Raw genomic sequence first — 25588 nt, forward strand, 5'->3', positions numbered from 1 at the left:
TGAAGCAATTGAGAAATTACATCCAAGCTAAGCACTGCTCTTACAGACTGGCTCTACATACCAGGAGCATTTCTTTCTCAGCCTTATGTTTCTGTTCCTCTTCTCGCATTTTTTCCTCATACTGACTATACAGCTTTCTGGTCATCTCTCTCATGACTTCAGCATTGGCTTCCTGTGATGATTCCACCTATGAGAGAGGAAGGTTGCCCCATCAGTAAGTACAGTATTGCTGGCAGCAGGAGAAAGAGAGTTCACATGATGAGAAAATAAGAGTTTGAAGTTAAGCTCCCCCTTGTTATAAATCTGGCATTGCAAAAGTAGGCTTCCATTTGCATCAAGACCATTTACAGCCTTGTGCCAGAATTCACATAATTTGAATCTGTAGAAGTTACTGTTCCATGAAGTTCCATATTGTCTGAAATTAGCTCATTTAGTCATTGCTGGTCCAAGATCAGGCCATGCCTCTCTGCTGAACCATTCCATAACAGCCTCCAAGTCATTTGGTTTGTTTCCCCTTTGAAATGATATTGTCTCCCCCTGCTCTACTGAAGCATGGACTAGACTCAACTCCTCTTTCTAAATGACCATGAACACTCAAAGCAATACTTTATTGCAGTACCTTCCCTGCAATCAAACTGAAAATTAAAATTCTCAGGTGTGTGGAAGGGTTAATTTTTAACAACAGAACCAGAAACTTTACTAGAGCTATGGGGAAGAGGGCAGAATGGTCATTCAGAGACAGGATTTCCTGTGTTGGCTGAAAACACTGACTTAACCACACCCTCAGTAATTAAACACCAGATAGGATCTTCACAGCTCAGGTACATCTACTGTGTAAACCACAATAAAAGTGAAGTAAAATAGCTAGTACAGAACTTAGCTCTCCTCCTAGAGATGCTGTGAATCAGCCATGTGAAATGCTGTGGGTGCTACAAAAGTGACAGGAAGAGGAGGAATGAAGTGCTCCCTGCTGATCACCACACTAAACACAGCTACAAAATAGAGCTCTGATGAGTAAGGTTTTGGGTTAGATTTTTTTTTCTAATTCAAGGACCAAAAGGTTTAGTAAACCCCTGGGTTCATCTTGCATGGCAGAAACAAGCTTGTTTAGTACCCTGTAGAAAAACAGCAGTGTGTTTCATTCTTTGAAAAGGGATGAGCCCTGAAGGACTCCACTTGTACTGCAATTGTCCCCTCTGTCATCTCACCTAGGCCAACCCTGGGGCACTGGTAGTGACCTGCACTTCATGAGAGGGTGTGGAGTTAAATGAACCTTCCACATTTCAGGAAGCCTGAGAGAATTGTATCATTTAGAGAAAGGCAATCATCAAACCCCAGATTCCTTAAGATACACTGAAGTGGAACAGGATCTCTGGCCCTTTATCGCCATCATTCCCTCCCCTACACCTTGAGCAATGAGGACAGTAAAAACAAGCATTAATAAGTGACTGTATCAGGGCGTCTGTTATAATACACTTAAGCAACATCTCCACTCTAAGTTATTACAGATTTATTAATAAACCAAACCTCTTTAATAAGCCCCACAGGTGTGTTCTCCAGCCAGACTCTAATCATGGTACACAGTAGTTACTGCTTTTCAACACTAACCTCCCAGATGCCACACCATCCCCTTACATTCACTCCTGGAATGAATTCCCAGAACTCATAGCACCTTTTGAGACACAATTTTATATTTAACTGTCAAAGACAGTAATGAGGTATATTTTTCACTAACTTGGTACTAAACCTGAAAGTGTGAGGGCAAAATTTACGCTTTTGCTTTGTAAATGCAGGGCATGTATTCTGCAGAGCTTGACATGCTTGAAGATAAACAAATCCTTATGCATTCAGTTGAACTGAGACATGAGCTGCAGTTCCTTGCCCTTAGAAGCAGACATATCTTTCTCTGACTTGCTGGAGCATGTCCTTAATATTATAGTGAAGCCCAGATTTCTGTTTTAAAATCTTAATAGCATCATCTTTGCATCTGTTACTTGGTTTTTCCCTCTTTTTATTTTCTGCTGACAAGAGCAGGTGCAAAATACAGCTACTTCTACAGCCTGTAGAGCTTCACTGTGAGAGGAAAGCAGAACATGAAATGCACTTATGTTTTCTTGTTTAACCATTCATCATTAAGCATGAGTGCTAGTCACTAGCAAAACAGCCAGAAAGAAATACCTTCTCTCACAAGATCAAACATGAATGCAGCTACAGTCACCTTAATTTCAGAAACTTTTATCAAAAATGGAAAGAAATTTTTCAAAATTTGACGAATTCTGATGTATTATATCCCAATTGGTCTATTTTGAGCAATTTTGAGAGACAAAGGTTTCCGGCAGGGAGAGGGTATTGTTTGGTTTTTTTGGGGTTTTTGTGGGCTTGGTTTTTTTGAGATTAAAGGAATACATTTGGCTGTGAGGAGAGAACATGGTCAAGCTTTCTGTCATATCAAACCTTGCAGTTTGTGTTTTATTTGCTTTCATTTCTCTGAAAGAAATAGCTAAATTCTCTTTTGAAGATGCTTGCTGTTACCTGCTGACCACATGCTCATAAGACTTAACAGACTACCTATTAAAAATGGTGCAATACTAAAGAAACTCAACACCAAGAAATTCAGGTAGCGATGTGCAGAGTTGTAATATTCTTTCACTTAATAATTATGGAGACTAATAACCATTTAATGGTTTGAATTTTCACCTGCCAACATCTCTGTCTCTTATGTTACATCCCAAGTTATGGGAAGACTGCCTGTCGCCAGCTGAAATTCTTTGTTATTAAGCCAGTATTGATTCACAGGAACAAGGGAGCTCGAGGGCATGACAAGGGCATGAAGGATGAAGAACCCTTTACAAATAAGGCCAAGGAATTTAATTTAAATTCACCTAATGCCCTTACTGTGCAGTATTTTTAGGGGAGTTTATATACCTCACCTTTAACTTCAGTAACTGATTTTCAATTTGTGCCGTTTCCAGTTGCTTTTGCTTCTCTCTCAGCTTTTCCATAGATTGCTCATGTGTATGTTTTAAATTCCTTATTTGTTCCCTTATGTCTGTGTTCTCCAATGTAACATCCACTAGAGTTTTCTAGAAGAAAGAGGCAAAGTGCATATTAAAAATCAGAAACAATTTGATGAATTAATATAGGCAAGATATTGTGAAACAGCACATTTAAAGAGTTTCTGACATATTAATGCAGTGTGAACAGTTTTGCAAGTTTTAACATTTAAAATTATGGCTTTTGTTTTTGCTAGAAGGTGTTTCTGTGAGGAGCATACTCAGTGAAATCGAGTCCTGGAACACAATTAAAAAAAAAAAAAAAAGGAACATGCATACATTTCAGCATGAATAATCTTCCCTTCTCTCTGAGGGCCATGCCATACATACTAAATGCAGTAGACTGAAAACATGAAAGTAATGTACAAGAACATAATATTCTTGTTACACACAAGAAAGCAGGGACTTCACGTTGTTCAGCTCAGATACATGGGAATTTGGAAGTCTTTAAAAATTAAAATTCATTCCCACCTCATCCCCCCCCTGCATTTCACAGACATGTAAAATCTCACAAGTATCTGGCACCCAAACATGCCACTTCATTTCTGTAACCAACTGAAGGCAGAACTAAGCCAGGAGATGCACCATTTTGCATTATACAGACCAAATCACATTTTCACCTTAGAACCTTCATAGAGACACGACTTGTGCTATTAGTCTGCTGCATATCAGTATCTCATTATTGCACATTAATTTTGTTAAACACAAGAACTTCTGGAACGTTTTTCTTTGGTTCCTAAATTAAGTGCTTTAGATATCCAAGACAGTATTTTATGGTGTTGCTTAGTGTCAGAATCTGCATCTGTCATCCATGTTTTCTGTATGCTTTGAAATCCATGTTAGCAAAGGCAGCTGTGAGCTGGGAAGCAGCTGTGAAGATGTACCTGCAAGTCTATTGATGCTGATGTCAAGGAGCTGTTCATTTCGCTAAAGCTATCTAAGGCTGCAGCCTGCACTCGCACATGATTCTCTAAGGACTCCTGATGAGCATTTGTCACCTGAGCAGGGAAAAAAAGAAAAAGTTTTATATAGTTTATGATCAAGTTTACCTATTCTTCCCAAGAGAGCTACAGAAGAAAAAGACACCAAGGTCATTTTCACAGTACTAGGATGCTTAAAATATTTAGGCCTCAAAGTATATTCTTACAAACAAAGAAACAAAACTTAAAATCCAAATAATCTAACAGAAATAAGGCATGAGTATCTAAGTTTATTGTTAGTCTGCAATCACTGTAGAAGCTGTTCTTTTTGAAAGGACAAGAGGACAACAGGCAGCTGTCTATTCAGACAGATTACATACACAGACTGGGCAGATTGTAAAAATTCAGAGTGAAAAGCAGAAGAATGCAAGAAATAAGGAAATCTAAAACTGTGAATTGTAGAAGAGCCTTAATTAAGAAGGAACTGACTAATCAGGTACATAGAGAAGCAACATCAAGAAGACGTAAGGATGAAACAGTACAAAGCAGGAAGGGGAAGCCAGAGGGCTTTGTTGTGTGAAAATTAGACATTTTTGATAGGTGCTCACACACATGCTTAAAAACTGAGAGGGGGGAGGGGAAAGACACAAAATTACATAATTCAAGAAGAGACTAAAACTTAAACAGTGTAAATAATTGTGAATGATCCAATAATAAAGAGGAAAAGTGTTACCAATGAAAGCCAGCCAGCTCACATTCTTAGATGGACCAGATTTGCTTCTTGATAAAAAGAGAAGAACACCAGGGTCTGATCCAGGGGGCAAGTGTGCAGTAACCAAGCCATACACAGATTAGGTCAGCACAGGGAGTAGAGGACAAGTAGTCACTGTTAACCTTCCATAAAGGTGTGCTTGTGTAAAACAAATGAAAGCAGAAATGCTTTGGATGGATTAAGAAAGTTACAAGGGAAGAACTTGTGAGAAGAAGCCCAGGACAGGATACTGGAAGAGCAAATTTCAAACAAACTTTATGAACAAAAAGTTGTCCAGGGAATTGGAAAGATAAAAGCACAGTGATTGAAAGCTGAAGCAAAGAGTATAGAAAGGATTTTAAACAGGATTCGGAAATAGCACAAAAGACGACAGTCATGTAAAACCAAAATCAGCTCCCAAATAACCAACCAAACAAAAAACTCACATTAATAGGAAGAACAACACTTGTGCTTCCTTTCAGCCAGTCTAGAGTACTAAAAAAAGGGAAGGATGTCTCCTAATGTGCCATTTATATCAGAAGGAAGCTTCATGAACTGCTAATTTGCTGGAGAACTAGATATTCTGTCAGAGCTGGTCAGAAACCCTTAATTAAAGAAGAATTTCTGACTCATGCAGGATTTCTACTGGTCTGACAGAAGTTCTGGAAGTGCAGGATATCATCACTGCCATTCAGTAAAGATCAGCAGCAAAGACAACAAAGCTGCACCTGAATCAGCAATACCACGTGCATGCTGGGGGGAGAGTGAGTCTTGTTGGCAGCATTATGACTATTTACCACACTTTGCAGAAATTGAGGTTTTTTTCTCTCTTCCTCTCAAGTCTGGGTGATTTTTTTTTTCTATTTTTTGAGACCAGTTGCACAGAATGAAAGTACCAGTTTACAGCAAGTTCTGATTTTTGTACTTAATACAGCATGGAGGGAACTGACAGCCTCCAAATGAGGATGGCAGAAGGGCACAAGTCAAGGTCCCAGTCCCTTGAAGTTAGAATACTTTTAATTGCCAAAGCTTCCTCTGAACCAGGGCTGTGAAAATCAATGCTGAACATACATTCAAAGCAAGTTTTCAGGGGGATTTTTTGGATCAAACAACTCAGCAGTTTAATATGAAGGCTATTTACAGAGTGCAACAGCTTTTATTGCTAAAGCAGCATATCAGAAAAAAGACAGGTCATTGAATGACCATTGAAATGTTCCATTAAAAACCAAAAGGTAAGTCATTTTTAGCACTTTAATACCAACGAATATTGCTACTTCTTTTACTTAATGTTTAAACAACAGAGTCAGTAAAACAGAGCAAAGTGTTGAAATAATTCCAAGTTATCAGTTTCTCCTAATTATCAATTTTATTTGATTCACTGCAAGCTGTTACATCCATCTCCATTAATTACCAATGCACACTAGCAATGGTATCAAAATCATTCTTTTATTTCCAAGAATTTCCAGCTAGTTATTAATTTCATATGAAAAAGCATCCCTGTCCTGTTTTCCCTTCCTGGATGGAAAAATAAATAACAAAAGAAAACTACAGATATCACATAAACCAGTGAATTGGAGTAGTTTGGGAGATTAGTTCTGTTCTGCTAAAGCAAAAGAAAAGTTTCTAGATACACTGGGACAGTTTTTCCCATATGCTTTCCCTGCAAATGAATGGGTACTTACTTTCAGTTCATTTGTAAGCTGCTGTATTTTTCGTTTCATTTCATCATATTCACCATACATTTTCTTTCTTACTTTTTCCAGAGTTGCTCTCACCTGGTGTCAGAAAAATCAAATGCCTTTATCAAAATTTTGGATTATACTGTTCATATAGTAGGACATGATTTTTTTCTCTCTGTTCTTCATTGTTACTTTCCATAATTTCCATTGTTAATCTACCACTGCATAACAGCAATTTATTCTCAAGAAAAAGACAAAAACTTAAGTCTCAAGACTTGTCTACATAGGGATGATGCAAGTAACTGTCATAATGAGAAATTCCAAACCTCTCTGTACATGCTTAAACACTTGTAAATTAATAATTTAGATAAATTCAATTCAATTAAATACCCCTAAGTCATTCTAACCTGATTACTAAATGAATTAAAAATAATTTTAATTTGATCATATATTGCTTTATTTCTGGAAAAAAAAGGCATGGACTTAGTGTACCTCCATACTTTTAAAAGTAGTTGGTTTCCCCTGGGTATCCTTTGCAGATAAATACTTTCAATTTCAGTCTTTTAGAATTATATCTAGCTAAACAACAAACTAGCTTACATTTACCAATGCAATTTCAAATTTGAAGAATGGAGAACTCAATTTGATTTCAAGAACTATAGATGCAAATTATTCTTTGCCTTTCTAGGGAAAAAAAAAAAACTCTCAAAAACCCCCCAAGTTGGCTTCCAGCTTAGCTTTACACACCACTGCAGTCATGTTTGCTTACAGCTTACATAATTCAACCTCTTTTTTTCCCTTCCTCACCTCTACCAAGCACAGGCTGATTGCAGATCATTTAGGTCAGTGAGTTTACTGTGTCTGCACAGCAGGGTGAGGACAGACCTTCAGCAGGAGATGTTTTTAGCAGCTCTGCACAGAATCCCCCCCTGCCTTCCAGAAAGAGGGGCACTGGCCACCAGAGCTATGCAGGGAGTGCTCCCTACCCACGGGATCCCTTTGGGATGGGGAAGAGGGGCGGGAGCTGCCTCCTGCCGGCACCTCGGGAAAGCACCGCTCACCCTGTGCCTCCCCACGCACAAGCACAGGCACACACCCTCCTGCAAGATTTGACTCAGGCAGAGGAAGCTGTCAGCAGCTCTGACATGGCCCATCATTTTTGGTCTGAGTCAGCAAATACATGGCACAAGCTGAGGACTCTTGTTTAAGGCTCTGCTTTTAAAGACAACGCTACTCTAGCAGACCAGAGATCACAAAGTAGCAGAGCTGAACACCAGAAGACAGAAGAGCAAAAGCCAGCATGTCTCCTCCCCTGTCTTTCCCATTTTTCCTGAAACCATCAGTACCCTGAATGCACAAGCAAGACATGCAGTTCACCTGGTGTGATGTGTCCCTCCACAAAGGACAGACAAGGGCAGGGAGATGGTCCCAGCCCAAGCAATCCCCAGGTACCACAGACAGTGCAGTTTGGGGAGCTGGCCCTGCTGTGTGCCAATTCACCTGTCCCTTGACACCACCCCAGCAGGGCACAGAAAATACCTAGGCAGGAAAGCAGCAGCCAAGGCAGCCTGTGTGCCTCAGCAGCACCACAGCACTGACAGACCCTGCTGGTCCCTAACCTCAGCTTGAGAGTGGTGAACACCAGAGCCGGCAAACTGGGTGTACCCAGGGAGAGAAGCAAGTGCTGATAGGCACAGAGCAGGCAGGCAAGGAGCACACATGATACAGTGCTTTGCACTGCTCCCTTGACTCAGGGCTCCTCCCTTCTCTATCAACTCAGTTTGCACTTGAATGTGTGTAACACAATAATCTCTGACCAACAGCCTCCTGGGCGGTGAAGGTGGATGGAAAGAGGTCAGATGATTTGCCCTGAGGTAATTAGGGTGTTACTGCCACAGCCTGAGAGCCAAAGACTGATGGGCAAAGAGATACTGAGTTTCAAGAAGGGAAAAATTTCAAGCAGGAACAGAAATGCATTTTTTGTTTTTCAGGCGATCTTCTGCCAACTGTGATAAATGAGCAGGCACAGAGAAAGTAGTACAAAGATCCTTATTAGGCTGACTATTTTGAGGCCGCCCCAAAATGTACCCAAGTGACTTTACTATGTCACCTAATTTAGAAGCCTTTTCCAAGCTGGGGATTTTGGGGTTCGGGGAAGCAGAGGAAGAGAGAGACTTGATCCTTTCAGGTGTCTCCTTACATAGCTTCTTCCACAGCAAGCACAGTTCCCAGGTATAGAGCATGCTTTTTTCCACAACTCAAATACTACCAAGGCCAGCTTCTAGTTTCAGAGTAGGCTCTCAGTTCAAACTGAGATGTTGGGCTAGATATCAGTCATTCCATTATATTCTCACAGCTCTATGTATATGGAAATATATGGATATATGGAAAGGGTATTTAACAAATTTTTAGGTCAAAATGTAACTCACTTCTTTAATGTAATTCATCTCCTCTTTCAGCTGATCAGCTGACCAGCCATAAACCACCATTTCTCTCTTATGGTTGTTGTCAGTTCGGTGCACAACACCATACACCATCCCATGAGAGAGCTTCCCTGGAGACATCCCATTTGGAACATGGTAGAGCTCCTAAAAATTAAAAACAAAAAAAAAAAAATCAGTACTAGAATTAAAAAAAAAATAAAAAATAAAACCACAGTAACATATAACTCCCAACACTAACTCCCAAACATTTTGGAGTCAGCCTTCATGTTTTAGGAAAGAGCAATGACCAACTTAGAATTGATAAAGAATACAGAGATGTCTAATTACCACTGCCTTCAATAGAAGTCATGTAGGCACAGCTAGAGACAACAGGCTGACTTGTACAAGGAGAGGTAAAGGCATGTAAGAAAAGGTTAAACTGGCTTATTTTCATTCACCACCAGATGCTACATTTCTGCATTCTTGCAGAACACTGTCAGGTCGCTAGTTCCCTCTAAACTCTTGCAACCAAAGAAGTATCCCTCATTTCCCAAACTCCCTGCTGCAGGAAACAAAAAATCACAAGTTTACTCAAAAAACATAGAAAGTTCTAAGAAACTGAAATTAAAACATTTAGGCAGTGCTCTTTAAAAGAGAAAATATCTGTTTCTCTTGAAGATAAAGCAGAATTTGGAAACAGAGCTGTTACTGATAAGCTTTGCACATTGTGTTTGAAAGGTTAGTTCTAGAGAAAAATCAGGCATAGATTGTTTTACTGAACTTACTTCTTATGCTGGATATACTAGATAAAGGTCCACTTGAGGACATTTATTACATTGACTTTAGAATATGGTTTGGTTTTTTTATTCTAAGCATTGTCTAAATACCCTCTTTGACACCAAACAGAGGCTTAAAGAGACAAAGCTCAGCATCTTATATCCATCTGCAGCTGCCTCCTAGAGACCTCAAGTCCTTACCATGACAGTGAAGAGAGGACACCATCTGCAGCCTAAAGCAGCAGCACTCTCAGTTTTTAGGAGCAAAACCAACACAATTATGCTGGCAATATAAGAATAAATACTTCTTTAGGTAGGGGGGAAATTAACAGAAAAACTTACTTGTATTAAAAAATTGACAGACATTTGTTTTCTATTGTGTCCTTCCCACATGGCACTGACTGATTTTCCTCAACACTGTAAATCCTACACGCTCTTCTTTATCACATCATTAATAGTTTAAGCATGTTGCTGAAGCTCTGGGTGTGTGTGTGCAGGGCTGGGAGGGGAACAATCACAGAGCAGACACCCAATAAAGAACATTTCAGGCATAGACCAACAAAGCTGTAAGCCTTCATTTGAAAAGAAAGCTTTAAAACCACTTAATGAAGAAAACATTGGGCAACCAGCCCTACCTATACATGATGTAATTTTGCACTTTGAAAACATTATATGAAAAGCTTCATATCCTCAAAATGAGATGTTTCATAATTATGTATTATTGGGGGTTTTGTTTTGCTGTTTGGATGTGCACAAACAAAAGTTCTACACCTCATACTTAGAAATAGAGAAATACAGAAACCAGATGGGGACATGACTCAAAATTATTTTGTGTTTGTTTGCTTCCAGGGCTGTACAGTTTCTTTCATAGTTCATTGCAGCTCCTCCCCTGCATCTGGAAAAAGGGATTACACACAAGTTTCCATCTTCCTGATAACAGAATGAATAATCACTTTGATTGTTTAGAGGTTACCAAGGCACCAGACGCAGAATTCATAAATCCATACCCTTTGCCCATGATCACCCATTTTTAATGAGGTGAATAGCTGAATGCCAGCAAAACCAAGGTTCTTTGTGCCTCTGAAACATTAGCAGAATTGTCTAAAGTGCTGTTTGCAGAGCTCTGGCATAAAAATTCTGACCAAGTTCCTTATTTTTAGATTATGAACACATTCCTAAGGAATGCTTTGAAGGATGCCTCCTCTCCCAGCCTCCCCACTCCCCAGGAAAGACCTACAAATTCAGACCAATGGGTTTGCAGCTGGAGAATCACCCACGGCACTTACATATGTATTTCAGAGATGAACAGACACTTAAATTTCCATTATAATGGACAGTACATGCAGGATTAGGTACACACAAAGGCAGACTGGTTACATGTCTCTTGCAACAATGCTAAACTTGCCTGTTATCTGTATGTGGACAAGCCTCCTAAGATGCCTTTGTTACTTCTCTTTCAGAAGATTAAAGGACTCTCCATCATCTGTTGACTGTTCCAGTTCCATGAGCTACTTAAAATACAGGATATTGTTTTTACCCTCTCCTTATTCTTCCTTTGTATCACAATCCCCAGACAAGTGCCTGTTAAAATTTCAGCTCTTGCTTGTTTTAAAGATGTGTGAGCCAACAGCTACACAAGTAACCGGTCTCATGTTTCCTTAACCTTTTTCATTGCTGTTCTATTCTAGCCATGCTTATCCTTCTACTCACCCTTTTCTGTTTAGTAACTCTGAATTTCTTCTCAGTGACCACTAGTTTCAGGGTTCTGTATAAATAGCCCAAAAAAGGGCTCACCTGATGCAGTCTCCTCTTAGGAGAAAGGTTACAATCAGAAAACTCCTCTGAATGCAGGGCTGAGATGGTTGCTTTGTTTATTGACTACTTTTTCAACACAGCTTTGCCTCTAAAGGAGGCCTTGCTGAGTAGCTCAGTTCTCAAATATCTCCACAGAGCTGCAGCAGTAAGCATGCACTGGGTGTACTTCTGCCAGTCTGACTCCTCTACTTTATCCACCTTTGTTTATTATTCTCCCTTCACTGTTTTTCCATTTTTGCCTTGTTCTCATTTCTTTCTCTGATACATCCTCTCTGCCATGCTTCCTCTTTCACAAATCCTGGATTTTCCACATGCTCAAGAACTACGTAACAGTATTAAAGTCAAATACTTCCCATTATTTTCCTCTGTGTCCCATACATACCCACTCCCAGAACTCAGATATTTTTCCAAGGAGGTCCTCAATGGTCTCCACTCTTATCTGCAGTGAGGCATCTCAGTGAAGATAACAGTGTAAGTAAATACATGCAAGAATTTAGGAGCAAGTAAATACTGTAAAGCTAACCAGAATAGTGCTTTAAGATGGAAGGATTCATTAGATTAATCAACCATTGCTGTTTAAGGTCAAAATATCAGCCAAATCCCTTCTAATGTGAGCTAATGATCTGAAAAGGCAGAGTTAGCTTAACCAGTTTGTGAATATTTCTTTGCACCTACAGTCAGTTCTACGAGAGCCCAAGGTGACAGCAAGGACACGTGCTGAGGATGATCAGCCTGCAGGAACGTGTCCTGTCTGTGACAGCTGCACTTGGTGTGCTCACACAGAATGCACCAAAGAAACACAGACTGTCTGCACCTAACTAATAAATATTTAAAACAGAAGCCTACACGCCAAGGTTGCAAAAGTTTTGATAATTACCATGCATCCTGTTTATGTCTCTGTCCAAGGAGGCAGCACAAGTAGCATGAAAGAGACGAAGACATTACAAACCTAAACCCTGAATTTAAGTTTTTAGCTGTTTTTTCAATGGCCCATGGTTTAATTTGCATTACATAAATAACACTGAGGGATGGTCTGCTTCCTAATCTACCAGTTTTATAAATGCAAGTCAGATGGGCTTATATATTGTACTCCCTGGCCCAAAATTGAAAGCAAAAGCACAGAAGACACATCTTTTTTGAGAAAAAAGGACATCTAATGTATTACTTAACTCAAGTCTGTGTTAAGTATCCCTGTGGCCTTAAAATTTTCCTGACTCATGATCTTCTGTTTACCTACACCATCAAAAAACTGTAAACAAGAATTATATCAGTCAAGCAAGGCTTTATCTTTCCCTTAACAGCCACATTCCAGGCATTTCTAAAACATCCAGTTATCTTTTACCTGTTCACTAGTTACACAAGGAACAAGAATATTCATGTTGTTACTGAGGTTACATATTTTCTATTCAGTAAAATGACACATTTATAACATTGAGCTCACCAGGAAAAGTTACTGTGCTCTGACAAACGGTAGCTCTGTTTTTATGTCCTTTCATATTCCTCAACAGCCCATATAAATCATGTTACAATTAGGAATGTTTTACATTAAAGTGGTATTACAATAGGGAAAACATGCCATAACAGACATGAGTGTTCTTAAATTCATGAAGAATGCAAGAAGCATCACCGAACACTTTCCAACTTTGAAGCTCCTTGGGTGCTGAATTTAGGTGTCCATCTCAAAAGAGAAGTGCCAGACATTATACAAAGTGATATCTAACCCCTGAAATCTGTACACAGAATGCCTGTGTTTACACATTAGGAAGCTAAGATACAACAAATACAGCAGTAAACTCAGAAGTCAGCAGAATTCTTTCTGTATTTTTAATGTAGTGCTCTTTTTAACAAAGGTGTTGCTTAATTAGTCTGAGTCAAAAATCAAGGGACCAGTGCTGGAGAGGCTGAGAAACAGTAACATCACCTGTAGCAGATGAACCACATTTTTTCAGGTACAAGTTCTGCTCTGCTGACAGGAGTGGGCTGGCAGCAGCAGAGAAAATAGCTGTCCTAGATTCCACGTGCACCACAGCCCCACTCCCTGAACTCATATTCTTGAACCAAGCCTGACAAAAGTTTCTGTTTGATTCTCACCATGATGTACAGGAGCAAATTCCCCTTCTGGCTTCTTTACAGCCTACTTTTTTTTTTGCTGGGAAAAAGAAAATTTGCCGTGCTTCTGTATTCTTGTTTAGGAAGTAAAAAGAATTCCAGTTCTTAGTTGTGATGTTTAAAAAAACCAAGAAAATTAAAGTGTTTGAGGATATATGCAGCCAAAGTACCAACCTCGGTTTAAGACTAAACACTGCTCAAACTTGGCTGAAAGCCACAGATAGTAAAGTGACACAAATTTCCAGTGTTATCTCATTTTCATTCTCTTGTCCATGGATCCAAATGAAAAAGAAATGTCTGTCTATACATATCTTCACATTCTGCCCTCAAAAGCTTAGCTGCAGCTTCCAATGACACTTCCAAATTTAACCATGACAGTGAAGAAAGAGACTGATGGCTAAAACAAGCCCAATCACAAAGAGGGACAATACAATTGTCTGGTAGCCCTTTATTATGCAAGACAAGAGAGGCTTCAGGATATGCAAATTTTGCATACAATCTGCCAAGCACAACATTCCTTTGTACTTCATGGTGAAGTAAACAGCCTCAAACTACTGTCACCCATTGTCTATCATGGACAGGAATAATGGAACAGAATCAGAATAGTTTTGATTCTCTCTACCTAAAGTACAAAAAATTCAAACAACCCAACCAACCAGCCTCTACCTGTGGGTTAAGTTCTCATATGCTTCTTTCAGAGTCTCATATCCTAAAAATGAGTATAAAAAATTCAACCTGACACAAACTCACTCCCCCTTCAGTTTTGAGATCAGTTTCTAGCTCTGTACCATCTGCCAGCCTGTCACAAATGGCAGGGAGAGGCCACCCTAGTACAGTATTGCCTGCAGCAATTTTCTTGCAACAAAACCACCCAGATCCATAATTTCATTTTTAATCTCTTACACGTTCATTTTTATTCAATGGATGCATAGCAGTAAAAAAGTTAATCTAGAAACTTACTGCACTGATACAGATTGAATGAAATACAGCATAAATTTCCTGCCAAGTTTGGACTCCAATGAAAAAGGCTAAGGAAAGAGCTACCAACAGAATTGATAAAGAATTCCTTCTGGTCTGACATCAAGCAGCAAAACAAGTTATTGGGAGGATCAGCACTAGCAAGGGCTGCTGTGTAGTTCCTGATTCTGAACTGAAACACCTCTTAATGGTACTGAGCCTGAGAGATGCAGAGAAGTAACAAACACAGTGAGCCAGCACCATGTCACATTAGGGCAGCTCAAAATCACCTCCTTCTAATGAAAGATTTCAAAGAGGAGATTACAACCAAATGTCACGCCATGGTGTATTTATAGTTTTCTGGCATTCCCTCCGACACTGCAAGGTCTTTTCTCTCCTCCCTCAGCAGCAGAGGCAGAGACTTGTCCTGCCCAAACAGGAGAGCACCTGCAGCCAGGCTCTGACCGCCTGACTTGGCTGAGAACTCCAGCAAAAACTGTGCAATCCCACAGATTACCCCTGCAGTTCATTTCTGTAAGTCACATTAATGTATTGTAAATACCAAAAGCATTTTTCATGTTCCCGTTTTCTTAGGAGTCAGCAGTTAAAGTCAGCACAGAACACTAGATTCCAGCAAGGGATCTGATATTAAATTTGATTCTTGCTGAAGCTGGATTTTTTGACCTTAAATTGTAAAGTGCAAGGTAGAAAACAGAGCAGTTCCCTAATTACTATGATCCCAATTTCCAAAAAGGGGCACAGTTTTCACAGGACTGTGTAAGGATTATCTAATATTTGTAAAATTTGTTCTCAAAGTACTTTAAGCTATTTTATTAACATAAAGTCAGCTGAAAACAAGTGATCAGCAGATACATTATTACTGTTTTTAGGTAGGTTTTTTTTTAATTAAACTGTGCAGTAAAAGCATCACATGACTAATCATGAGGCATTTGTGCACTGTAAGTTACTGTATAACTAATTCAAATACACAAAGCAATTGATGACACAGACAATAAAAATCTACAGGTAATACACTGCTGTCTGACTTTAGAGACATGAGGAAAAAACAGTTCATGAGCAGTGATTTTTTTCTAGCTGCTTCCATACACCATGGCTATTTTTCTTCATCACACAGAAATTATAAAACACAAGTAGTTGGCACAATTCCTCTGTGTTTTTTAATTGCTATGAAATTGGCTGAATAGATCCCACCTAGCTCTGAAGCCTAACTCTTAATTCTTTCAATTGTCTCAAAGTACTAAACTTTAGAAACTACTCAGAACATACAATACTTACAATTGCATATGGTTTTTTCTGGTCTCAGCTTTAAGAACCCATCACTTAAACATCACTGTTTTGCACATACAATCAAATAATGTATTTTTTATCTTCATATCCTCTCCTTAACATTCTCTGATATAAAACCCACTTGCCTTTACTTGTATTTTGGGGAAAAATAGCAGCTCATTAAATACATGGTACCACAGAGAAAAACATTGGTTACATAAGAAAGTCACTACAAATTGTCCAGCCCTAGCCCTTAACAATTCTTTCTCATTATCACATTACTCAGAACCATAAAGTGAGTAAGGCATGAGTAAATACCTATCCTCCTCAAAAGCAAACTCGGATTCCTCTTAGGGCAATGGGCCCATAAACTTAGGCCAGTCTGAGGGTTGCTGCAATCTCCTAAAAGATGACAAGAGACTGACAGAGAAGTTACTCTAAGTGCTACACCTAAACACCTCTGTACAAAATTAATTATTACTATTTAATGGTAGCCCAAATATAGTTTGCATTAAGGTCTATTTAAACTATTCTGTAAGTAACATTTCTAGATACTGAAGAACCAACTACTCTGCTAGACCAGTGTATGAAAACCTGAGTGTGCAAAAGATTCCAGGACAAAAAACAACTGATAAGCTATCCTTATCTTGAGAATTTTACTTTGCAATTATTTTTATTGCTTAGAATGCCTTTCACAGTAATTTTTGCCTTTAATTATCTCATAAGAAATTATTTCTACTAAACCCCATTATTGTCTTTCTGTTGTCATACTTCCTATTGTCAGACATTGAGTCTAGCAAACTTCATCAACTAGTTTAATTTTGGTTTATCAGAGCATAAATGTGATGAAGTTGTGGAGCCCTCCAGCTTCACTTTTTAGTCTTCATCCTTAAGACTAATTAAACATCGTCTCTTGCAGTGAACAGTTCTTATAGAACAAGTTCTGCACCAAAGGAGATTGTAAATTTTTTTTTCTGTGTGCACTTCTGCAAAACAAATGGCCTTCTGAACTCTTTTGAGCACATGACCTTCAAAATCGCTTTCCTTCAGAACAATCCTGAATTCTTTAATTTCTTATTTGTACATCACCCTTTACTGAAATTAGCTGGCACACACAAACATCAACCGTCCCCAGCACACCAACTACATTAATGCTGAAATCGTGCACATGAAATATAAAGTGCTCTTTTAGGATCAAGAGTATCCTGATCAAGATCCTGTTTAATACAGGACCATGTTCCTAGTAGCAGTTTCCTGCTCTTTGATACATAAATATGAAATAATCAAGTTTTAAAGGTATCTCAGTCACAAATCATCTACAATCTCTGTTGTTCCTCTACCATTGTTCTATTTTGCACGCAGTTTTGCCATCCCTAATTCCACAGTTTAGACTCAAAGCTCACACCCAACTTGATGGCCTTCCACATGTTCTTAAATCTTCTAAGATGACCGGGCTTTGGGCTGCTAAAACAACAAATATCAACATCTATGGAGGGCAATGTTTACTTCTTATTTACAGAGAATTTAACTGTGATTTTTAAAACTTACACTTTTCTTTCTCTCGGTTTCCTTTGGTCCCTGTTCAGGCTGTGGCACTTCATCAGGTGGCACTGTTAAACGTAGCCTACACACATTCATCTGAAAGAAGAACAAGATTTAGGTGTTACAAAAATGATTTTAACAATTTGCTTTACAGAACGAACGGTACTGAAATTCAGCTTTGAACTTTCTATTTTCTGTTTTCTACCACACAGTTTATTATTATTATCATTATTATTATTATTAAACATTAAAGGGGTTTTTAGCTGGCAAAAAATAATTCAAGGGCATTCCCATAATTACATAACTGAAATAGCAAAAATCCATTTCAATCAACAAATTGTTCTTAGGTACTCATAAATTACACTGAGAGCTGAGATAACAGAACAACGAACATAATTTTCTACTTTCTGAATTTTGCTTGCTGATTTGGCATACTTTTATTCTTCAAAAGGGATTATTTAGAAACACAGAGTGTATTTTACAGTAAATGCTTCTTTTCTGCTCAGCATATAGCCATGTATTTAATTGAAGGATACCTCACTACTGCAACTGCACTAAATAGGAGCATTCTTGAAATCTGGTACATACAAATTGTTTGTAAAGCTTCAAAACGCTTGAGAAAAAAAGTTAAGAGGTGTTGTTTCCCATCTGATTTTAGAACAGCCATTCTCTTGCCAGCAGGCATGGTACTGTTCTGTACCCAGCTGCACTTTGCCTTGCTTTGGGCCGAGACCTCTTTGATTTAATGGTGTTTTCCAAGTAATACATTTCATACAAAAAACTTGGTTAAAACTTACAGTCTTAGTCCTATTCATGAGACATTTTTGTGGAAAAAGCTCTCAGTCCTAAGCAGAGCATAGCAAATGATGAAATGAGAAATTTGGCTGTCCAAATTCAAAGCCATACAATACTTTCCTGTAAAATCCCAGCTGTCTGCTGGCAACAAAGAGAGCTCTTAAAGCTCTTCCTCTAAACCTCTTAAGTATCTCTTTCATGATTACTGTGGGCCAACATCACTGTTCTACAGCCCAGCATCTCACTGATCTGGATCTCTCCAGTTTCTCCTAAGTCATGCTGAATGTGTCTCTCTTTCACACCCACCTTCCCACTGCACTTGTCCCATCTAACAGCTCACATCTTGGTCATTACAGCACCTCCTTTTGCCTTGAAAATGGCAATAAATTCTGCTCACTGCATTCAGAGCACTGCAGCAAAGCCCTTCCCATGCACCCCAAATGTTACCATTTCACAATTCATTGCTTCCAACTCCCTCCAAAACATTTAAGCTGCCTTGACTGCATTTTCAAACCTCTTTACAATACAACTTCCTTAAAGACCACTATTCAGCATCACAACATCACATCCCTATTTTCCATTGCCAGACAAAAGACCTTTTTCAACTTTTCAAACAGGCTTTAATTTTTTCTTCTTCCCAAGCAAAAACAATTGGAAGAACTATCTGCAGCTTCACTATTTTTTTCTGGCATTCCTTTGAATCTGTTGAGAGGACAAATCAATAGCATTTAGACTACTGTATGTTCTCAACTGTATTTTAGAAATGTTAGGTACTGCCTTCCATCTTCCTCTCAGTTTGGTCTTTCAGGTCTGCAAGGGCAGTAAGAAATGGTGTCCTAAGATAGATAAAGTTCTCACAAAATATGTGAGATGTGTCTGTATTATAAAGAATAAAAAGGGGGGAAAGTCTATAAGAAGATTAAGGTGAAATATAACCTTTTCTGTAGACATATCTGTAAAATCAGTATTTTGTGCAGTGGCCTCCTCCCTGTTAATTTATCATTTATCTATATGCTAGAAAATCTAGGACAAGAAGCCACAAAGTGACATAAAGCCCCCAAAACCTAAAAGCAGTTTATGCTTTCATATTTGCTAAAGAACGCTGAAACAATGAAATGCATTCTAAAATTATGAAACTTGGTACATTGGCTTTTGATACTGATTGGCTGCTAGGTTTGTTCTAAGAACACCAGACTGTCTCCATATACTACAGAAGCTGGTTGTACTTCCTACTTACAGATTAGTTATCCAGATAATAATAACAATAATAAATTCCTCATCTTTAGAACTCATTGATTCATAAGGTAATTAACTTCACCTTTCCACATCTATTCCCTCATGCCCTTTCCTCCTATTAGCTTATTAAGGCTCTTTCCTCTTAAAACATTCCTGTTTACAACAAGAAGGGAAACACAGACTGGCATTCCTCCATGTAGGCAAACAAAGGCCAGAGCCATAAGTAGGAAATAGAAGTGAATTTGTGCTGTGCAGGAGGTGATAGATGAGGCCAGTGATTACAGTGATTTTGAACAAAGGAAAACTGGACAAAATGGAATTAACATATTGCTAGGATGAAACATTAAAAATGACTGAAATAACTAGAAGTAGATAATGACTGGCAACTCAAAGTTAGGAGAATGAGGCTGTGTATGAATCTCTGAAGCAAATAACTTGCCTATTCATCAGTATGAGGCTAATTATAGCTAACAGAGATGCACACTGCAGTGATTGTAAATAAGTAATTATCTCTGTACCTGTACACCAGTGAGTGAATACGACTGCCCTTCACATCACAGGTGTCACAGGACTGCTATGAAGGAAATCACAGAAGTCCAATACAGACAATAGTCATGTCATCACAACTACACTGGAAATATAAATTAACAACAGTCATTTGTTGAGACTAAAACCATTGTACAACACAAGGTTGTCATCATTTAAGCTGTTTTTTCTTGTCCTTTTCACCTTGCCTTATCTATTACCCCCAAATGACTGACCCCACCCCAACTGGCAATCATAAGGATTCCAGCCTTGAAGTTGTGCCCAGCAAGGCTTGTGGCACAGAACCACCCAGTTCCTTGCTAGAACAAACTTACACTGGCTGTACTCTGCCATTGTTTACAACAATGGGACTTGCTCAGCATCCCTGGGGAAACAGCACAAATGTATAAAGTAGCCATGCAGTCCTACCCCTCTAGGCATCAGATGATGCATTCTACCTAAGGACAGGACTACAGATCCATCTGCTAAAATTCAGAAACACTACAGAGACTGGAAAGGAAACCCAACAGGCACTGCTTTTTCCTCCAGCCCCCAGAAGAAGTTCTGAACACTGTACATGCACTGTTCTTGCTCTGCAGGGCTTCCTGAAGGAACAACACACTGTGCCATTTGTCGGTGAGTTTCCTTACCAAATCAATGAGCAGGCTCACATGGAAATCACAGCAAGCCCTCCTCCCACAGCAAACACTGCTGTAGTGATGCCTTAAAATGGAAATGAAATCCTAACAGGAAGAGCCTCGACTCAGTGCCAAAGAGTGGTAGGATAACGTGCAACTGAGGATGAAAAAGTAATTTCCAGAAACAAACTGGGCAATGCAGAAAGAAAATGGGGAGGAGAATGAGAACTACTCCAACAGGGACAGAGCTGCAATTCAATTTCCTTCATCTGCTTATTGACAGTAAGAGCAAGTGAGAGAAAACAGGGACAGACATGACTTCCACCTTACCTTAATGTCATTAACACTGTAACTTTGTGAGCATAAATTTTACAAAGAAATACTGGGTAGAAGAAGAACAAGGTATCTTTTTAACAATCCTACAAGACTGTCTGACTTTTGTTAAATTTGCATCACCTGCAGCTTTGGCAAATCAATTAAGATTGATTATTAATAATCTTAATTGGGCCGACATTTTATGCTTCCTCCTGACTTTTTGACACCAACAACCCATGAGTGGCATTTCCAAAGCTCATCTGACATCATTTGTGAAACAAAGACACAGACAGGAAAGCAAGGACTGGAGAGGTTCACCCCAACACAACACCAGACCACAGAAACTTCCTGACTGCAATGAAAAGTGATAGGTGAAAACACGTTTTTTACCAAATTTCTAAGAGGCTGGTGGGACAGCACAGAGGAGAGCTACTGCAATATGGCAGTTAATAAAAAAACCCAATCTAGTTTAGTTTAAAATGTTGAGAATCCATGGCCCAGATCCACAATCCACATGTATGTTTACCATCCTACTCAAATCACTAGGGTGCCACTTAAAACAAATACAGATGACAGATCCGGTTTAAGTAACGTTCTTCAGCCTCTTCTTACCCCTTTCCAAAAAACAAAGATCCAGAAAGGCATTAATCAGAATTAACTATAGGCTGAAATAATTACAGATTTTTTCATTAAAATTAATTGTTAAATTAATGAGCAATGCTGTTATAGAATAACAAAAGTTACTAGTACAGCAACAGAAAAAACCAGGCTATTCTACTAGCAACCAGTCTCTAAGCATTTTACAGGACTCCCTCAGATAAAAAAGATGTGGTTCAATATTGATCAAGCTTCAAACCAGCCCTGGAGTTCTATATCACCAGAATTTAATACTATTGATACTGACAAAAGAAATGGGGATAACATGTTTGTAGAATAACTACCTACTACCTTATCAGCTCAATGGATAAAAATCCTTCCCTTTGACTAAGTGTTGGCTTTAGACCTTTGAAGGCGAAAGCAGACAAACAGAGCTTGTTTAATTTCAGTTCTAAAAAGCAAAGAAGAAAGTACTTTCTTTGGTCATTTATCTGTTGATTACCCTGCTCCATTTATGAAATCTCTACCATGAGATTCCACACACAATTAAAGGGCACTTTCCTCCGACCACAGGCACACAGGGATGTGACACACATCTTTCTTTTATTCAGCAGTTATTCTAATTGTCTCTCTCCCCTCTTCTGACAACTCATGATAAGGGAGCCATACTTCACTAAAAAAAGCAGCTTCCCAGTGGGTTGTAGTCACAAATTAAATTCTTACCAGTTTTCTTAAAAGAATGTATCAAATGCAGTTCATCACTCCCAAGAAATCTATCAACGGTGTTAAAATAAGAAGCTTATCATCTGAACAGAAGTTCCTTTACTGTAAATTCTTTAAGAAATACTAGAACAGGGAAACTCAATTGGAACACAGAAGACATATAGGGAACATACCTATGATTTTCAAGTCACTGTAATTTTTCTTCTGTATGAGTAATTTCATTTTTTATGAAGACCAGGGATCTTTTTGTCAGGAAGACCACTCTGACTTTCTTGCTATCATGTAAAACCATTCTTCATTTTTTATGAACTCATATTTTTGAAGCATCAAAACAATAACTGCATAATTCAAGAAACATCATGGCCACATAGATGTATTTTTTTGTGACGATAAGAATATCACTTTTTTTGATTTCTTTCTTCTCATTCACAATGATAGCAGTGTAGTTACAGAAGCAAGAAAAGGGCTATTTAAAGCTGAGTGGCTGTAGAGACATTCCTATCATATCTGCCTTAGTTTTAACAACTTTTTAGAAGCCCAACAGATTAAGAGATGATTGTTATTTAGTGCATTTATGAAAAATTTTTTTGAATCAGCAAATTACATATCTGCATTTGAGGAATTGATTAAACAGTTAAATTACTATTGCCATCTAAATCATTGCAGTGAGCTTTCTCAGGATAGGATAGGCGAGTTCGCATTGTAAATATCCAGGCACATTGCTATGATGCGGGGAAAGTCTTCAACACAAGTACACCTTCCTCGCAGATTTACAGAACACGCCAGGATCTAGAACTGCAAAAGCCTTGCAGGACTCCCCAAAAACTCTTCCTTTCCCACACCTAAAACAACGCACAAAAAGATGCTCTCGCACACCCCAAGCTTCACCCGAAAGTACTGAAAATAAGGAAAAGGGGGATGGGGGTGTTAAAAAGAGAAAGGCGTTCCCCAGGTAACTCCACGAGGGTGGATGTCGAACCTCCGCTTCGCCCCGCGACCCCGCCCGCGGGACCTCCCCGCCGCCCCCCCGCGCTGCCCCGCGCACCTTCCGCCGGGAGCGGCCGCCGTCGCCGGGCGGCCTCCGGGGGGTGGTGGCGGTCACCGTGAGTCCCGAGCTGTAGCGCAGCATCCCCGCGGGCCGCCGGGCCAGCGCTCTCTGCGGCTCCTCGGGCCGGCGCCGCCGCTCCGCCCCCGCGCACTTGACCGCGGGCGGCCGCAGGGGCCGGGCGGGGGCGGGCCGGGGCTGCGCGGGCTCCGCTTCCCCCTCCGCCCCGCGGAACTCGCGGCCCCGCGCCGGCTCTCGGGCCGCCCAAGTGCCCGATTTCCCCCCGTGCCGTGACACTGGGCAAAGTCGCTGTGGGACGCTGAGGTGCCAGGGCAGGGTGGCGTTCCCTCTGCTCACGGGAATATTGGGTGTCGGGGTGCAGCCTAGGGAGAGGAGCTTCGAGGGCAGACCCAGAAAGGTCCATCTGTCACACAGCCACCCCTGGCACCGCAAAACAGGGGTTAGGGCTCGCAGGAGCCATTGGCGGCCACTCAGTCCCGATCTCCGGCACCCACCTCTGAGCACTGTAAGAGTGTTATGTGGAAGCTGAACACTGTCCTCCTCTTCTTCCCACGGCAATTCGTGAGCCACCCAGGCTGTCAGGTGTTGTCCGTGCTCCAGGAATGGGTACCAGGCTCATCAGAAAGCACGCAGATCCCAGCCAGCCTCGGGGTTGACAGGCACCAAGCCGGTGCAGCTCAGTGCGTGGATGGCAGCATCCGCCTCAGTGCCAAAGGTCCAACGAGGTGAGCGTGGTCTGCCCGAGCCGGCTGGCCCCGAGCCAGAGTGCAGGTGTGGACTTCAGCATTTCAGATGCTCAGTTCTTCCGCATCTGGGCTGAGGGAACGCCATAACCTATACTGCCCTACACGGCCTAGACACACAGTCTTCAGCAGCAGCCCTGGGGCATCTGTCAGGAGCACTACATTCCTCAGTAATCAAGGGAGTTATAAGCAAAGAAGATGCTTTTGTTTGAAAGAAATGACAGAACAAATAACTTAAACAATAGTTTAAAAATAATTTATCTCCTGTCTTCATGTAATTAAATTAAGACCACCTGAAAACAGAGTTATGGCTACGCAATGTCCTTACCTGTTAAGATGGTAATGACCAGAGAGCTGAAGAGAGGAAATCTGCATTGGAAAAATAGAAACTGCACTGAACTATGAGTGCCTCACCCTCTCTGTGTACAATGCCTCTGCTCTCTTCCTCCTCTCAGCTCTCTGTCCCCAGGGCAGGATATTGAGCTATCAACATGACAAGGATCTGAGCAAGAGAGGAAGAAATCATTGCCCAGCACAGAGGAATGAATGAAGGGCCTGCATTTAGTACTCAGCATCTTTTTTGCTGTTTTCCCAATTACTATTCTCTTCTCCTCCTGGGGAAGGTAATATAGCCCAAGGCAGATGAATTAGAACATCCACTTGTATTTGGATTTCTCTCAAGGCAAGATTGAGTGTTACACATTTCTTTTTGTGGCAAAGTGTCTTGTTCCTACAAACAATTGCATTTCCCTATGAATCAACCCCTGTCTTAAGTCCTGATTGTAATGCTGCTTTTGTGGGTTTGCAGGTGGATAACAGGTGTGTCATCATCAACAGGAACATGTTCCTTCACAAGTATGTTGTCTACCCGTGGGGTTATCCCTTAGCACGTGTTCCTGGTCATTCTGGTGAGTCTATTTAAATTCTGGTATGCAGACACCTGGTGACCTCTGTGGTTGCAGCTGAGAAGGATTTCACAGACCTGTGAGATTGCTCTGGTTAGTTACAAGTTGTATCTTCTGGACTGTATTTCCCTCTGGAACAAGGTGTGTATGTGGGGCTGCCCAGTCGCTGCAAGGCACAAACACAACTGCTTTTCTAAGAACAGTCAGAGACTAAACTTGCAGTACACGAGGGAAAAGGACCTCCCTTCCTATATGATAAAAGTATGGCACAATAATCACTGACATAAGAGAGTAAGGCACAATAATCAGATCTCTGGGAAAATTTTCAAGGTCTGCATCAACTTTGAGAATATTGATAATTTTGATGGAAATCTTATAAGTGCAGATGAGGAAAAGAGTTGTCCATGAATAATAGACAATAAAAATATTATTTTCTCAGTTGCATCTATTTTAGTTCAGCTCTCTCCATTTCTTGGAAAATAGCAGAATTGCATGTTTATTTGATTTACCAATATTAGTTTGAAAAGGAGCATCTTTATTTTAATCCTCAAATTAGTATCCTCCAAGAAAAAATAACCTACATGCATGGTGAGTAGTCTCTCTATTTTGGACACTCTCAGAAACACCTTCCCTTCCCCTGCCAACAAGATGCACAAGTGTAGTAATGAGAGTAATTTGTTTGCTGCCTTGCTACTTGACCATGCAACCATTTGCAGCCTTGTGTAGCCTGTGT

At 40.0% G+C, this 25588-nt stretch overlaps 1 protein-coding gene across 3 annotated transcripts in view; it reads right to left on the reverse strand.

The window, feature by feature from the left end:
* Positions 1–23893, reverse strand: part of MYZAP (myocardial zonula adherens protein) — a 53167-nt gene extending 29274 nt beyond the window's left edge. For 2 of the 3 annotated variants that reach the window (XM_058811244.1, XM_058811241.1), the window contains exons 1-7: positions 23187–23327; positions 17319–17408; positions 8833–8991; positions 6407–6499; positions 3938–4051; positions 2931–3083; positions 62–187 (exon numbers count right to left, since the gene is read on the reverse strand). In XM_058811244.1, the coding sequence (XP_058667227.1) occupies positions 62–187; positions 2931–3083; positions 3938–4051; positions 6407–6499; positions 8833–8991; positions 17319–17408; positions 23187–23270 (819 nt within the window). In that variant the 5' untranslated portion in view covers positions 23271–23327. Of the gene's footprint in view, positions 1–61; positions 188–2930; positions 3084–3937; positions 4052–6406; positions 6500–8832; positions 8992–17318; positions 17409–23186; positions 23328–23701 lie in introns of those variants that run through there. The other variant, XM_058811243.1, reaches the window with a different exon arrangement.
* Between the last annotated feature and the right edge of the window lie 1695 nt (positions 23894–25588).

Source organism: Ammospiza caudacuta, chromosome 10, assembly GCF_027887145.1.
Source record: "Ammospiza caudacuta isolate bAmmCau1 chromosome 10, bAmmCau1.pri, whole genome shotgun sequence".
Classification (NCBI taxonomy): Eukaryota; Metazoa; Chordata; class Aves; order Passeriformes; family Passerellidae; genus Ammospiza; species Ammospiza caudacuta.